The sequence below is a fragment of the Aquila chrysaetos genome, chromosome 11, assembly GCF_900496995.4.
Source record: "Aquila chrysaetos chrysaetos chromosome 11, bAquChr1.4, whole genome shotgun sequence".
NCBI classification, from domain to species: Eukaryota; Metazoa; Chordata; class Aves; order Accipitriformes; family Accipitridae; genus Aquila; species Aquila chrysaetos.
Genome location: NC_044014.1, coordinates 3,356,410 through 3,374,291, shown reverse-complemented (window position 1 = coordinate 3,374,291; position 17,882 = coordinate 3,356,410). Strand labels below are relative to the sequence as shown.

Genomic DNA, 17,882 nt, shown 5'->3' with positions numbered 1-17,882 from the left:
GACCTCACAAAACTGAGGGGGCTAAAAGGTGAGCCGCAAGGGAGACAAATGTAAGGCAGCGCATCTCAGGAAGAGTAAATCAATCCCTGCATGATGCTCTGCTTGAAGCTGGCAGTTGCATTTTGGGGAAGACGCCTTGGAGTCATAACTGACAGCTCTCCGGGGTCATCGGTTCCATGCACAGTGGCAGGCGAAGTAGCAACAGGGTGTTGGGTGTCAGCCAGAGGGATAATGAGAACGTGGCAGGGCTGTCATTTTGTTGATAACCTTGGTACATCTGCATCTTGCATGCCAGGTGCTGTTCTGGTCTCCGTACCCCAGGACATAAAGGGGTACGGAGGACCAGGATTGGGAACGGTGCACCCTCCTGGCGGGTGAGTGGTCCGTGAAACTTCTGCACCAAATCCCACAGTACAAGAAATAGGGTGTGCTCACTGACATCAGTAGGAGGTTAGTCTAAAACGAGTAAAAGAAAAATTTTTCATTTCTGAAGCTTGCTGTCGCAGGGGGTTATGGAGGCAGACAGTGTCAGCACGCCCAGAAAGAGGTTAGGCAGATTTACAGACCACGGGTCCATAGATGTCCTGAAAGGATGGGTGGAGATGCAGCCTCCAAAGGATGCTGGGGGAGCCAGGAGGGGAACAGACCACAAACTGTAAATGGCATCTCCTGTGGCCACCATTGGAGACCAAGTGCTGGGCTATACAAACTGTTAGTGTGACACAGTGAGAGTTTCTGTGGTGTTGGATGATCTGTTGAAGTTCTGTAGAAAACTCATGAAGATAAGCAGATAAGTTGCTAAGTCCCTGTGTTGTACGGTTAAGATCAGCAGATCTAGCTGTAGCAGTTTCAGGCTTTTTTTACTGTTTTTAATATATATTGGGGAAGCTAAGTAAGTGTATACAAAATAAGTCTGTTTGGAGAGATAAGAATTTGAAAAGACCTACATAGAAAATTAAGGTGCTTCACATTAGAAGAGAAAGATGCTTAATTCACACATTTGAATATTTCTATTTCTCCTTGCAAAAATTGTAATCTGTCTTGATAGTTTATCAACATGAAGCAGAACTGCCACTGGAAAGTTTTTCTGAAATGTTTGCAACTTTTCTCTTTGGGCTTGTTATACTGAATTTTTTTTTTCCCCAGCCTATCTGTTAAGAGAGTAGCCTTCAAGCTGACACTGTGCAGGGGAGAATGAATGACTGCGGTCTTATGTTCTTAGCAAGAATTACTCTATCTATTCAAATATTTATGTCCTTGTGGAAGCTGATGAGCTGTTTCTGACTGTAGCTCAGGTCTTCAGTTACTTAATATTTTGCATTTAAATTGCCCCTTTTTTAAATTTGAATTTTTCAAGGCTTTGGGTACATTTAAAAAAAAGTTTCCTCCAAAGAAAATTGTATGAATTGTAAAAGGATTTAAGGTTGTAGAGCACAAAAAGAGACTTTGAATTTTTACCTCTTTTAGGATTATGGCTATACAAAATTTCTTAGGGGAGGGGAGAATTTGTATATGTGGCTGCTTTGCAAACCTGACTTCAGTTTCAGCCGTTCAGGAAACAAGATCAAGAATATTTTCTATGGAGGGCATGCTAGAAGTGGTACTTCGCACTTTTCCTGCTGCAAGTAAGTGTAACTGTACACAGCATTGATTGAATTTTTCTCAAGACTTAAAAGGAAAAAAAAAAAAAACCCGAACAAGCAAAAAAGCAAAAGCCCTGTCTATCTGCAAAATCCTCTACTGCGCCAAAATCATGCTTTGCATTACTGAGGATGCTTTGACTCTCAGTCTGATGACTGGGAAGGGCAACCACTTCATCTTTTGCACAAAGTCCTCCAAGAAGCTTCGAGTTGGCCTGGAGATAGGGAGAGGCATGTCCATATCAGCTGTCCATCCTTCACTGCTTCCAGTGTGGTGTCGGTCAGAGGACAGGGCTCAGAAGGTAACCCCGGTGCTGGCTCCAGTCTGCTGACCGCTGTGTCCGTGCAATTAGTGGTCACTTTGTGGCTGAGGAACTGGTCACCTAGTCCGTGGGGTATATATTTGTAGTGGCTGGCTTAGCGTATGCATGGAAAAATATATTTTTTTTTCAGAGCGTAAAGGTCTGTTTCCTTTTGTGAGCTTTTGGTATTGCATAATAACAATCTAAAAACATTATTCAAAGGTTATTTTAAATTTGAGTTGTAGTGCTTCAGCTATGTATTTTTACAATAAACAGGTAAAAATCCATATATTATTGGAACATGATTTGAGCAGAGCTTTACTAGCATTTATACCTCTTAGTGGACTCAAATATGTTGCAATCAAAACACTAAGGTGTAAGAATGAATAAAACCCACTTTCATCCTAGGGTATAAAGGCAGCAATAGTCAATCCTATAGGTTTCAATTTGAGAAGCTGGTATAGTATAAATTACAGTGTTCAAAACAACCCAGAGTTTGGTTTTTATAGTTAGTTAACTAAATATAATTGCTAGGGGCTGTTTTTTTTTTTTGTGTGTCACTGTTGACTGCAGTGGAGGCATGCATTCAGAGGCTGCCTTTTACACTTGATTTAAGGTGTGCAGCTCTCCAAACTGGCGAGGGAAATTCAAACAGTGATTTGAGCTGACCAATATTTTGGTCGTCCTCTTACTAACAAAAATTTTTCTTGCATCATGAATGGTAGTGGGCTGCAGTAATAGTTTGAGAAGTAGAGAGATTAAACTTTGTTTTTCAAGTATCAGTTTGATTTTAAGAATTACTTGATTAAATAAGGTGTGCAGCATTTGGTACGTGCATGTATTGTTAATGGTTACAAATGTAGTGAGCTTTCCTGGTTTTATTCCTATTTTCTGCTAATTGGTGCACGATAATTATTTCCTTAACCTTTTACTGTTTAAGCATGAGCTCAGCTGAAGCCTAGCATGATGTTTCAAGTTTAGATAAAAATGCAAATGTTTCCTAGTAATTTATTCTCGCATCTCTTTGAAACAAGGGCAGTTGAGCCAGCTGCATCGAATTTATGAGGACTGTCTGATTTTGGCTGTGTTTGTATGAGGGAGCTGAACTATTCTCAGCAGGGTTCTTGCAGTTTGCTCTAATGTTTGCTGTTATGTGTGACTTTGTACTGCTGTTCAGGATGACTGGAAAAAGATAGGCTGGTAGCTGTGTTAGTTCTCTGCGCTTTAAATGATCTTGATAAAGTAGGTGTGTATAGAAAATTATCCTGTAATGTGACCACAGAGAGCCAGGGCAGAAGATGATAACATTTCACTAATGCGAATTCTCTTGAGTGTGTGGTTTTTTAATAACCCTTGTCACTTTGAACACGATGCATATTTCTCAGTATCCGTACTGTACTTTTTCCTACTCTAATAAAAGTGTTTATTGTTAAAGCCACAGAAAAGTATTTAAATGAAGACAGGGAAATATATTACAAGCTGCTGAGGTGCCTAGGAAGAGACTGCATTAGTCTGCAGGGCTTTTCCAACAGGTTGAATACTTTACAACCGTCATTCAAAATGAGTTGAGTAACAAAATAAATCCAACCATGGACTGAGGTTTCTGTGTCTCTTAGAAGCTATATGGGAAAGTCTGTTGTTACAATGGCAACAAATACAATAATCTCTAGAAGAGCGCAACGCCACTTTACATGTGATCATGCTTTGTGCTATTTTACACCAAATTTCATGCTAGAGGCACTGGTTCAGTTGTGATTTGGAATGAATGTCTGCTGCAGACTGGGGCAATTCAAAAATAGTGTTTAAGCATTCTTGGAAATTGTTTCATCCAGCTGCTGACTGGGCTTAATTTGGCTGGGTTGATGAGTTTAGTAGAATGGTATCTGGGATAACACTTGTGTAGAAGGTAGGTGCTTTGTGTTGAATGACACAAAAGATGAAAATTAACATTAAAATCATGTACAAATTGAGTCAGGTAAAACAAATTTATTGCTTCATCAAACAAAAGAGTTTCATAAGAATAGTCTATATTTGGCAAAGAGATTTTATGCTTAATTTTGAGACTAGGTGTGCTGTTTGAAATGAATGACTTTAGAAAATGGCATTTTTAAATTAAGTATTTTTGCTTTTATGTAGTACAAAGAGATGAACCTGTAGTATACTATTCAGAATACATTTTGTCTGATACTTTGCAAGTGTCATTTGTTCAATCTAATGACAACCTTAAGTTAGTATTGCAGTTTTCTTAAATGGCTACTGTTTTTTGACGTTCCTTGTCAGTATAAACCCAAGAATGGGATAAAAGTTAGAATTTTCTGTTGTTGCAAGACGGCTTTGCTGTACTCCATACTGCTTTGTTTTCATTTACCAGTGACCACTGCTATTTTCACAGTAGTAATTTCTCTTTTGTATTAATGAAGAGATTACTCAATATTTTCAACTGTGTAATAATAAACAAAAGTAAATTAGTAAAACTCTCATTGTTTATATCTGTTATCCAAAATTATATCAGAAGTGATTTTGAGCTACTTAGCAAGGCTACCCTATCCTATTTTAGTGTACCCTATCCTATTTTAGTGTACCCTATCCTATTTTAGTGTACCCTATCCTATTTTAGTGTGCTTTCATATGACAAAGACATGTTTGTGCAGAGAGTTTGTCTTCTACCAAGTGGTAGAAGGATGCTATGGAGCAATATAGTGCTGTATTTTTGATCCCCTTTTAGTGGAACTTTGTGTTAATGCATTGGGGTGTTAGTTCAAGTGTGGTAAAATAAAATTTTTGTGTTGAGAGTGTAATTTTTTTTTTATTCCACAAGCCTTCAGATGTACTAGCAGCTACCAGATGTGACAGAGTAATGGAGATGCTTACAAACTGCTGAACACACAGACTGCAGCGTGACTTTCTGGCTTTGAGACAGAACACATTTAAGCTACATCTCCAAATGGCATATGAAATATGCTGTAATTTTACTTATCTTGTAATGCTTCTTAAACATGTTTCTGAGCATATGCACTTCTGTGTAGATACGTTCTTCATGGCTTGCTATTATGTTGGATTGTCAATATTTGAAACAATAATCTGTGTGGCTTTTCAAAAGGTGGACTAGGTGGCTTTGGGCACTGCTGACTGAACGCTTAAGGTAATGCTGCTTTTCATGAGTGAAGCCATTTCCAGCAAACTCAGAGGTTTGCAGAAGCAGGCTCCGCGGAGAAGTGCTAGCCTGCCTTTTGTCTTTCCCCAACGTAAAAGTAGGGAGGGCTTAAAGGGAACTGGGGTCGGAGGACAGGCTGACATGGTGTCCTAGAGCAAACCGTTAGAAGTGAAGAGGGATTCAGATGGCCTGGGCCCTCGTGGGAGTCCCAAAACTTAAGGTGCTTATATTTGCCTAATTACATGAAGAAAAGGCATGTGTATCTGTCCTCCCATCTCTTTCTGGGAGGACTGCTGATGTGTGTCTATCTTCATGAAGAAATGAAAAACTCAGGAACTTTTCTGTAAGGCAGCTTATCCAGGTAATTTTAGTGGTTGGGGTTTTGGGGATTCTTTTTGTTGTTCCAAAAAATAAATGAAGCTTACTCTTATTTTAGAGTTTATTTATGCAAGTGTCAAAGTGTTCTAACGTTTTTTTCGGGGTTTGAGGTTCCCCCCCCCAGAATTGCAGAAAAAGTTCCTTTCAGAATAAAGTGACTGTTTTGCTGACAGTGTTTTCTAAACTGCTGGCTTAGGGTAAAGAATGTGCTGGTTTTTTTCTTGGTAGATCTCATTCTTGTCTCATTAAACCTGTCTGGAAATGAACCATCAGGTAAAAAAGAGCTGTAGCAGCATGAGCACTGCAGTGGACCCTCCACTGATGTTCAGAGGGACCACTATTAGAACTAACGCCTCTGTTGCACTTGGTCTTATTTATTCTGGCCTTCTTACCATGTCTGAAGGTTTTTTCCCCCCAACTAATCTTTTGATACAGGCCTTCACTGTATTTTTCTTCAACATGAAAAAAACCCCTGTGTTATTTAGCTCCTAGCTCTGAAGAAGGTTAGGAAAATACAATTAGCTGTTAAGTCATAAGCACACCAATGAATTTGTCTTAAAGGTTGCAAAGGATGACTGCTCTAGATAGAGAGGTGGTAGTGATGATTTAAGGAATAAGTTGCAATTATTCTGTGGAACGGTAAAACCTAAGAAATTTGTCCTCTGTATTGGCTGTGCAGAGAACTGTGACCATCAATTATTGCTTAATTTATTCTGTTTAAGGCAAAGCTTTGACTTTTCTGGACCTTATTATTTTCACTTAGTGAGTTTTATTTCTTAGCATACTTAATTGCCTTTTATAGTTTAGAAGGGTACCTGTGAAGCACTACACTCATTGAGTTCAATAGGCTGTATTGGCAGCTGGTTCAGGTAGTAAGTGTCAGTTAACGGTTCTTTTCATATGTATGGACTTTGGCCGTGGGGTAGTACCTTTTATACATAGATATGATACTCATAAAGAGGAAATTAACACGTATTTGTGTCAGTGCACAGCTCTGTGTATGGTTGTGTGTGGTGGGGAGAGGGAGAAGTAAAGGATGAGACATACTGAAAGGTACTTTGAGTTAGCTCACAGGCTGACATGCACTTGTTAATGTCATGCTGATCCTTTACTCACATGTGAATCACATCCCAGGGAAAAAAAAATTCGAATGATACCCAATAGTCAATATAACAGTGAGTGTACAAGGAAGTTTAACTCGGTAACAGGGAAAGTATATCCATTTTTCATGCGATGCACTGTCTTGTTTCCGCTTCTCTCCTTTTTATTCATCCCCTTTGCCAGTTTATTTGTGTGCTTTGTAGTACTTAAAATGAATGATTTTGTACCTTGATAAGGGCAGTAGTAATTTGTCACTTGTTTTCCACAAAGAGAGAAGCCCCTTTGGGCAGTAAAATTTTTTTTGCAGCCCAGCTTGAAACTATGTATAATTATTGACTAAGTATGTGAGACTGAGATTTCCAGCTTTGTATGTGTATCTAATGTGATCACATGGCAGTTATTGCAAAAACCTGTTTGATTAAAAATCAAAGAATTCAGGTTCTTCATTATTGTGTCTTCTGTAATCCAGTTTTGAATTTTCAAGTGTCTTAGGCATCACTGTGTAACTATGAAATTAAGATTTTGATTTCGTTTGCCATGTACTTCTTGCAGAAATGAGGAATTTGTCCTTTGTCCGGTGCTGATCAAGAGTGGAAAGTAATCTAATTTAATTTCTTTCAATGGAAGAAAACCAAAACAGATTGCTTATTTGTTTTTTTCCTGATGTTGTATGAAAAGATGAGAACAGGTTTTTTATCTACTGAATTTAATATTCCTCACTTATGTATTCCAGTATCCTGGGAATAACCAGCATTGCAGTTGTGCTACTGCTAACAAAAGATCTGCTTTCAGCTGCAGCTTCTAACAGAGTAAAATCTACCATGAGAGCTGCTGTTTTACAAGAGTTAATATCAACAAATAGTTATTTTAGCAGACCTTTGGATTATACAGATACAGATTTAGTGATGGGACTGCAGAGCCTACTTGTCTGATCATACTGTCTGTCATATAATTGAGTCAGTTGAGATTGGAAATTGGGAAATATACTTCCACAATTTTTCTTTAAATTTTAAGGTTTTAAACTTTAATTGGTTTGTCCATAAAGTAGAACCTAAGTAGCTGATAATTGTTGTAACTACAGGCTTTAAATTGATGTTGTAAGTAGTTTTACCTGATAGTACTTCATTTAAGCTATTAAAGTGTTAATTTTAATGATTGTGCCAGCACAGTGTGAAATTTTAATTCAAGACATAAAATGCAAGCTCTTTTTTAGTATGTGTTACTAAACGTTTATTGCTACATGCATTTGAATGATAAGCAAATAAAAACACAGCGATGGCTGCGGTTTATAACTGGTCATTAGAGTCCTCATCCATCAAAACACATAAGCGTGTACATAATGGGACTATTTGCATAATTACAGTTATGAGCTTGATTTCTGAGCATGTAAGTAGTCCTTTAAGCATACGTGGAAATGTTTGATGATCAAGCTTGACAGTTTAAATGGACTATGAATAAAAACTGGAACACTCTGAAATTTCCATCTAACCTATTGACGTGTTTGTTTTTTGCTCTTTTAAAAGTGGTCAGCAAGGGTTGGCAAACTTCCCACGCTGGCTACTTGAAGTTACCCTTGTGACTGTAACCAAACAATTGACCTTGCGCATTCAAGAACGGTGGAGTTTGATTTAAAATTACTAGGGTTGTGGCAGAAAAGTGTAGTTTGAAAATAGAGAAGTGGTTTTGTATGTACCTACGACGCAATACTCCTCGAGTCTGTTTCCCTGTGGCTCTTCCTACTAGTAACAACTACTACTAAACAGAATTTTCCTGTCTCTTGAATTCCTCTGACCATGGAGCTGTATAGTATCATCACTTGTCACATCAGGGACTTCAGCCTAGAAAAGAATTGATTAAGAAAGAAAAGTATAAGGGCTTGTCTTCCATCTAATTCAAAAGGGTAGGGAGCACACACACAGTGTTCTTGTTGATGGAAACTGCAAATGCTAAGCATTAAACCCACAAACAGAAATGCCTTCTATGGGGAATGAATCATTCTCCCTTTTGAGGCAAAGATATATCTGTAATCAAACTGTTCGATATTACCAATAAAATGCAAAGGTAAGCAAAATGAGTCTGGCTGTTGTAGTTTATAGTTTAATTACTGTGGGGTTTTTTCCTAGTCTGGTTCTCAGTGGACGCAAGAACTTGAGCAACCTCGGTAAAAATAGTGCATGTGTATGAGCTAATAAGGTTAAGATTAGAACCAAAGACTTTTGCCTTAGGGTTTCTTAGGTAGAACGTGTTCTCATCTATTATTTGAAATAGGGTATTTAAATCTATTTGCAAATGAAGGAAAAAAAAAACCAAATCTATCTGGTTGCAATTACTGTTTGTGTAGACTAAGTGATTTTTGTCTGTGATGTCACTAGAGGTCCATTTACTATTGTCTAACCTGAAGTGTATTCTGGCATGATTGCATTAAATTGCTGGGTAGTAATTTTTAATTGCTGGATTTTTGCTCTTGATGCCTGTAAGAGAATGTTTGCTCTAGAAATAAATAAATTTAACTACTGTTACTAAGAAATGGAAAGACAAAATTAGTTAAAATTAGTACAAATAGTTAAAATATTAACATCTGTTTGTAACTTCTGAATCCTTTCATTATGTACTTGCCCCCAAAAGAATATGCTAAGAGCAAGCCACAGGGGTTCAGCTGAAGCCACAGAGAATAGTTAAGTTGAAGCAACCTACTCGTGTGTGATTCTCTTCTTGCAGTCTTTCGTCACCTTTAAAGACGTAAGAATTTCAGTCTTGTTTATTTGTTGTTTTTATTTTTTTAGGGGGCAGCACTTAAATACTTGCCAGCTATTGTCAATGATGTGAAATTAGTATTTGATCCAAAAGAACTTAGGTGAGTAGAGTTAATGAAATGTGTAGTGTGAACTTTATCTAGATCTTTATTCTACATATATATATACACACACATATATAAATATATACAGAGGCAATGAAATGTGATCACCTGAGATGTTTTATCGCTTTGGTTTTATTACCTTTTTTTTTCCCTTGCAAATATTTTTAGGGCTACAGAAATAGCCTGTTTTAAAAATAACATGTATGGCGTCAAGGTTTGACAAATGTCGTGACAAACTTTGCAGTCTTGTTTAGTACAATCATGTAATGGGATAGCAAGAATTGTCATTCAGGCAACTGACATCAAAACTCTTAAGCTGTATACTTGATGCTTCACTCTTTCAAGTATAAATTTAATGTAAATAATAACTGTTTTTGTTCAGTGCACCCTATTGCTGGATTGACATTTCAGTTGCTCATAAACACAGGAATGTTGTTAGTTAAATAGAAGGGGTAATAGGAAGACATTTCAGAACAAAAAACAATAGCCAAACCAAATCAAAACTAGTATGTCAGGAGAACTTTTAACTTAAAATCAGTTTTTCTTTCACAGTGCTATTATAAGGTGTTTAAGTTGAAAAAACCCCACCTTTTTTTATCTAATGTGATTGCACAAACCCTATTATATATTGTCTGTTTTCATTTCTGTGTTCTGGTGTGTCAAAATAAGGAAAAGATAAAGTAGAAATAAAATAGGTACGTATAATCTTAGTCTAACATTCCAACGGCCCGAGGAACCTGGCATTTAGCTTCTGCTTGCGCGTACTGTAAACTTTTTTACATGTACACTTGTGCTTCCTGTAGGCCTGGGGAGAACATCTTTGTAGAGTTTCTGGACTAAATCATAACTTTCATATGTGACAGTAAAAGTACTGGGAAAATATACCAAATGGAAAATACCAGGATTTGGCCTGTTTTACCACAAACACTACAGTTTTTCTGTCAGTTAGAGTATTTAAATCGATATTAAATAATATTTAGAAGTGAAGTCTTAATAGGAAAAACAAAAAACCCTGAGATTTTACCAAGCGATGCAAAATTATTGAAAAGTCTTTTAAAAATCTGTATTATGTGCGAGCTCAGCTGATGAGTGTGATGGTACCTTATCATCCTAAAATGTGAATGTGTATGTTTTTGTTTGGTTTTGTTTTGGTTTTTTTGGTGTTTTTTTTTTTTTTTTTTTTGGTGAAAGCTTGTAATGTGAATTATCGCCTGTTTTTTATTTTTGGCTTATATGGCCATGTGTTATTCCACATACGTGATGATTGAAGTTAAAAGGCAATGGCACAGAGAACTGAAACTTTGAATCTAAAACCTTAAACGAAACATGGGAAAAGAGCATGTTGTGGTTTAACCCCAGCCGGTAGCTTAAGCACCACGCAGCTGCTCACTCACTCCTCTCCCACCCAGTGGGATGGGGCAGAGAATCGGAAAAAACAAAAAGAGTAAAACTCATAGGTTGAGATAAGAACAGTTTAATAGAACAGAAAGGAAGAAACTAATAATGATAATAGTAACAATAATAAAATGACAATAATAATAATGAAATAATTGAAATAAATAAAACAAGTGATGCACAATGCAATTGCTCACCACTCGCTGACCGATGCCCAGTTCGTTCCCGAGCAGCGATCCCCCCCAGGCCAACTCCCCCCAGTTTATATACTGGTCATGACGTCACATGGTATGGAATACCCCTTTGGCCAGTTTGGATCAGCTGTCCCGGCTGTGTCCCCTCCCAACTTCTTGTGCCCCTCCAGCCTTCTTGCTGGCTGGGCATGAGAAGCTGAAAAATCCTGGACTCGGTATAAACACTACTTGGCAACAACTGAAAACATCAGTGTGTTATCAACATTATCGTCATACTGAACCCAAAACATGACACTGTACCAGCTACTAGAAAAAAAATTAACTCTATCCCAGTCGAAACGAGGACAGAGTGTAAAGCAGATAAAAGGGAGAGGGCAAAAGAAAAGACACAAAAACCTAAACAGAAGTATTAAAGACAACTCACATTTCTCTGAAATTCATCATAGAATCACAGAATGGTTTGGGTTGGAAGGAACCTTAAAGGTCATCTAGTTCCAACAAGTCCCCTGCCATGGGCAGGGACACCTTCCACTAGACCAGGTTGCTCCAAGCCCCATCCAACCTGGCCTTGAACACTGCCAGGGATGGGGCAGCCACAGCTTCTCTGGGCAACCCATTCCAGTGCCTCACCACCCTCACAGTGAAGAACTTCTTCCCTACTTCTAACCTAAATCTACCTCTTTCAGTGTAAAGCCATTACCCAGTGTCCTATCACTACAGGCCCTTGTAAAAAGTCCCTCCCCATCTCTCTTGTAGCCCCCCTTTAGGCACTGGAAGGCTGCTCTAAGGTCTCCCCAGAGCCTTCTCTTCTCCAGGCTGAACAACCCCAACTCTCTCAGCCTGTCCTCATAGAAGAGGTGCTCCAGCCCTCTGATCATCTTCGTGGCCTCCTCTGGACTCGCTCCACCAGGTCCATGTCCTTCCAATGTTGGGGGCCCCAGAGCTGAAGGCAGTACTGCAGGTAGGGTCTCACCAGAGCGGAGTAGAGGGGCAGAATCCCCTCCCTCGACCTGCTGGTCACACTGCTTTTGATGCAACCCACGATACGGCTGGCTTTCTGGGCTGTGAGCGCACATTGCCAGGTCATATTCAGTTTTTCATCCACTAATAACCCCAAGTCCTTCTCCGCAGGGCTGCTCTCGACCCATTCTCCACCCAGCCCGTATTTGTGCTTGGGATTGCCTCAACCCACGTGCAGGACCTTGCACTTGGCCTTGTTGCACTTCATGAGGTTGGCACAAGCCCACCTCTCAAGCCTGCCCAGGTCCCTCTGGATGGCATCCCTCCCCTCCAGCGAGCTGACCACACCACACAGCTTGGTGTCGTCGGCAGACTTGCTGAGGGTGCGCTCAATCCCGCTGTCCATGTCACCAACAAAGGTGTTAAAATTCCCGTCTAACTTTTATGTCTTGAAAAAAATGAGTTTGCTTGTCCAAGAGTATGTAGGTGTTTGTCTTGTTCTGTGCTATTGGGTGTTTTTTATGTATTTGGGAGAGAGATTAATGTATTTTTACTTTCCTTTTGTATGTAGCAAACTCTTCACTGAATTCATCCTAAACGTTCCCATGAGCCGGCTCACAATCCAGAAGCTATACTGCCTGATAGAAATAGTACACAGTGACCTCTTCACGCAGCACGGTAAGCAGGACCTTTGCAACCATTAAATTGTCGCATTATGCATTGTCTCCAGATCTCTGCTAGTGCAAGGTTTGTCCTTGCTGCCGAACACGGTGGAGGTTGTAACCAATTAGGGTTGTTCCTTTAGAAGGCCAAGAAGATTTAAAATAAGTGAGGAAATGCTAATTGACACTTACTGCAGGTTATAGATCATAAGGAAGTGAAAGCAAAAACGTGTAATTTTTAATTTAAAAGGGCACTACGCATCCAGTGTTATTAGCATGTGTTATAACTTTAACTATGATATATTTTATCAAAAACTATTAATTCAACTTTTGTGCTCAGTGAAGTTCTATGGAGGAAATGGAAGTTTTTGATGTCCTTTCTTTCGGAAGCACCATTCTCTCCCTTTAAGCTGTTTCCTAGCTGAAGTGAAACAACATACAAACCTTTTAGAGTGTGCCGTTCATCCATGCTTTCTTATTTCCTTCTTTTACATTAGTGGGCCAGTGAAAGGTACATTCAAGCACCTGTCTTACAAATTTCTTCATTTGAGGTGAAACATTTTATTCTTTTTCTAGATGACTGCATTTTAAATAACCTAAACTAAGTGTTTATGTGCTGTCAGAAAAAGTTAATGAGGGAGCAAATAGGCAATGGTTCAATGATAAAGGAAATTTGAAAGGGTTCTTCTGTCAAGTCAGAAATGCTGGGACCACATCATGCATAATGCTGATAAAACAAACTTTTCTGGTTCCAATTTAAAAGATGTTCTCGGTGGATTGGCTTTGTACTGGCCGGTCTTACGCCAGATCAGATAATGTCTAACCACAGCTATGTAACTTTTGCTGGATCTAGTAACTTCTATTTTCTTCCAGTTAGCAAACAAGTATAAAGCCAACACAATCCATGCTGCAATCTATTATTCTCCTTAATTTCACAAAACTCTCCGTTTGTGCCTGGTGCAGTTCAGCGGCGTTGCTATAAGGTGGGGTATTGCATGGATTTGGTACTGACAGCTGTGGAGTTACGTACTGTTGCTCTTTCCACTTCTTTCCACGTGAGGTTTTCTTTCTAATTTTGCACAAGTAGCAATGAAGAATGATGCTCAAAGAATGAGCTTTACATTTTGATGGCACTTTTTATTTAGACTGAATTTGTAGTAAGGTTTATGATTTATAAGAAGTTTATGATTTATAAAAAGTACCTGTAAAATTATTGGGTCTATATGACACGTGTTACATGCAAGTTTAAACCTGAAACTGTGGGTTAAAAAAAAAAGTCTAATGAGAACTAATACTGGAAGATAATTGAGATCCTGGAGACTCTGAATCTTTCAAGAGAGCGAGCTTTTCCATAAGGAAGCCTTCAGTATAGTTACAGTCCCACTTGAGCAACAAGGCATAACACAGGCTGTAAATTTACTTCCTGCAGTTATGGATGGTGGTGAAGTAAGAATGAATCTCTGAAAAACGGTCTACCAGCCGTGTCACTGCGTACTGCACCAGCAAGTCCAAATGAAGCTCAGCTTGATCTTTGTTTTTGAGATCTTCTTTTGAAATTATTCAGTCCTTATGAGCCACATCAAATGATTTCAGTTTGAATTGCAGAGTTTGCAAGAAGAAAAAGGAGGAATGCAGATGGAGTTACTGGTGTTGGGGCTGGGGAAAAATGGTACTAGTCTCTCTGAGACCATTTTAATGTTTGCTCTTTCAGATACGTACATCAATGTTACTCCTTTCCTTCATTCATTCTTAGCTCGCTGTCTGTGTAGTAATTATTCCTTCTCCTGGCTGCTTTTAGGTCGCAAGGTCTTTGGGGCAGAAGTCAGTAATACAAGGTATTATACTTGACTGTCTTGGATAAGAGGAAATTGAGATAACTCAGATAAAACAAGAAATGATGACTACAAAAGGCACTCCTAAGGAAGGCTATGGGGCACATTTTGTTATTTCCTATATTAATCTTTGACTTACTCAACCAATTTAATTTTCAGAGGTGGAAGGAGAAATTGTGTGTAGCTGATTTGTTTTTTAAATCTAACTCTCAAACTCAGCCGTTTGGGTCGCAGCAAATTGTACAGCTCAACGTTATGGAGCTCCTGAGAAATTTAAATGAATCTGGTTTAATAGCAGGGTCATTAATCTGAACTCAGTCCAGTTTTGTTGACAGAACAGCGCTACTTTAATGGCTTTCGGATCTTATCAGGAGGCTCCTAACCAGAGGCTTTCATGTCACTGGCTGTTAAGAATGCATTAAATCTAACGTGCTTCAGCTGAGGTGCGGCGGCGGTTCAAGGCACGTGTGCTGCTAGCGCTGCCCAGGCGGGCGCGCGTGGCACGGCGTGACTGCGCGGGACGCGCGTTTCACCCCGCCGCAGCTCAGCTGTGCCGGAGCAGGGATGTGGCTGTGCCGCTTCCCGCGGGCTTTGTGAGCGTGCGCACCTCTGCGCTGCCCTCCCTTCGCTGCTCTCATACGGGAACTCGTATAGATACGTATTTTTTTTGCGTGTGTTGATAAACAAAGCATTATCTTAAAAGCTTCTCTTGCCACTAGTAATTCTCTGTAAAGCTTGTGACTGGAGAACCAGTTGTGCTGGGAACCTTTCATAAACTCTAAACTTCACTTGAAAGTAAATTAAACCCCTAGCCACAGCCTTTGTTAAATGTAGATGTTTTTTTCTTCCCTTGCTCTGTACGTTTGAGTTCTTATTACTAAAACGTAGTTTGACTGCCTCTCCTCCTCCTCCTCATTGATGTAATAATTTTTAACTGATAGGCAATACTTTCATATAAGTATCCAACTAATCCTGTATCATATTGCAGAAATGAGATTTTCTTTTCTAAAAGCAATATGCTGTACAGGATTGTGGAATTGATGGAAAGCTGTAAAATGTACAGAAAATCAAACAGCATTTCATCAGTGTTTCTGTTGGTGAAAAATGCTCTGATTTTGTGCTTTGAGAGGTCAAGGAAGATTTGTTTGTGTCTCCAGAGGAATTAAAATTCAAAATACACGAATTTGTGAAGCTTGAAGGACTTTTGGGGGTGAGAGGGGTGGGTGTGTGATAGTTTGCTAAAGCATTGTGCCTGAAGAATGATGTTGAATGGTGGATGGTTCAGTGATCTTTACAAAATCTGAAGAGTTTGGGACGTTGGATGAGGACGTACTATGGTGTTTGTATGTCTTCAAAAAAGAATGTAAAATGTAGTTTTAAAATTTGTTCACTTCTTTTCTGGTTATGTCGCGTGCCATTTATATGTCGCCTTCTGAAATTCAAGGGAACTTTTCTTCTTTGCAGAACTTGTACTTATTTTTAGTAAGCTTTCTTCAGGCCTGGCAGGAAAACCCTGTACATTCGTTAGGTTTTGGTGCTTTTGTCCTAACAGTGGCTCATAATTGAGCTCTAGTACTAAAGGGAAAAAGAAAAATCAGTACGTAGCTAGTCAGTCAAAGCAATGTTAAGCAGAGTGTGTGTGTATTTGTATATATGTATTTGATAGGAGAATTATAGCTAGGTGACTTCAAGGAGCATATTTTTCCAAGCTTGTGGTTATTTTCAGAGGCCAACAAGTAAAGTCGTCTCTCTGTGTAGACTAAATCCGTATCAGATCTTCGTACTTCTAGTTTCTGTCCTTGAAACAACAAATATTCAAATATCACTAAGAAGAAACGATTTTCCTGTCGATTCCCTGCTAACATAGAGAGAGCTGTTTCTGCCCATTTTCAGGGGTTATGTTGATCGAGTTCAAGGCCTGTTTTTCACATCTTAGGTGATCTGCCTTTTACCCCCTCCATGTTTGCATCGATAATCTATTATGGCTTTGTCAAAATAAATGTGAATTTTCTTCTGGAAGAGCATAAGGTTGCATCTTGTTTTACTCGAGCATGGAAAATAATCCCTAATGTGATCATGCTCAGTTGCCCTTTTTCTGTTGGCACTGTAGACCTGTGTTATACATTGGGTTAGTCTTTGTTCCCTTTCTTATGTGAGGAAATGCTTCCTGGAAGGTCATGAAAAGATCATTTGGTCATGGCTGCTGCAGAAGTTCTCCACAGTGCTTAGCACAACTGTTTCGAAGGGCAAAATCACAGCAATGATCTAAGTGTGCCCTTTAGGAGTTTTTTCAAGAGATAAATGGCCATATTTTCCCGTACTCTCTGTTGGATGATTTATCTCATTTTTGGGTGTATATGTTGCCCAGGTAGTGGTATCGGCAGGTAAAGGATAGTTGTGAACAGGGAGGTTGGCAGTCTCTGCTTTGGAGGAATTCATTTGACTCTGTCCCACTCCCTGATTTTTGTCGAGAAGAAAATGATTGGGCAGAAGTCCTTTGCCTTGGGGCTGGACACTTCTGTAGGGTCTTTGAACACCCCAGTGTTCATCTGTGCTAACTGGGATGCAGCTTTTTGCATGCAGTAAAGCATTTTAAATTTTCAGTGATTAACATCCTGATTCAGCAAGTAACTCGATTTTGAGACGTGAATAGGGTCTTAAATGTACTAATTTAGACGAATATTTATGTATCTTCCTCAGTGAGGACCTAAGTATATCAATATGTTCTTACATATGCCATACATATTTTATGTATGTATCTTTAAACACAAGATAAATATGTATATATAATAATTATATAAAAACCTATACATGACCATATAGAAGTAAATGCATGTATAAATAAGTTATTACCCCCACCACAATAATTTACATAGATCTGTTACAGTGCACACAAAATCTTTTTTTGTCTGTGTAAAGCAGCAAACTTTTGATTGAAACCAACCCTGCATCTCTTCTCCCTTTCATGTCCCTCTCCCCTCCAAAAAAACCGCCAACCTCAAACCCCGAAACAGAGGAAGCATTTCTTTACATTAACACCTGAAACAGTTCTGTGTTGTAAAATCTTCTGTAAGAGCATGTCCAAACAGAAGTGTTAATTTAAAAATTAGTGTGGAAGAGCTTTCTAATAACCTAATGCATGTTTTCAGTTCTAAATGTGTAAGTACTTATGGTTGGTTTGTAAATGAAGTGTCTTATCCTTGCAAACTTAAAAATTTTGGTTTTATGTAAATAGTGATTTATCTGATTTGTTTTGTCCCATAGAGTTGTTTGTATTCTCTGTTGCTTTGTTTTATAAATGACTTGAAGGTAATTACCAAGTGAGCTGTGTAGCTACTGTATTCTTAAATAGTTAGAAAACCTAGTGATTTCTCCATTAGGAAATTGTTAGTCTATTAAATATTAGT

At 38.8% G+C, this 17,882-nt stretch overlaps 1 protein-coding gene across 2 annotated transcripts in view; it reads left to right on the top strand.

Moving 5' to 3' along the window:
• DOCK1 (dedicator of cytokinesis 1) overlaps positions 1 to 17,882 on the top strand; it is a 320,074-nt gene that overhangs the window by 72,260 nt on the left and 229,932 nt on the right. For both annotated transcript variants that reach the window (XM_030029725.2, XM_030029723.2), the window contains exons 24-25: positions 9,359 to 9,429; positions 12,553 to 12,659. In XM_030029725.2, the coding sequence (XP_029885585.1) occupies positions 9,359 to 9,429; positions 12,553 to 12,659 (178 nt within the window). The remainder of the gene's footprint in view (positions 1 to 9,358; positions 9,430 to 12,552; positions 12,660 to 17,882) is intronic.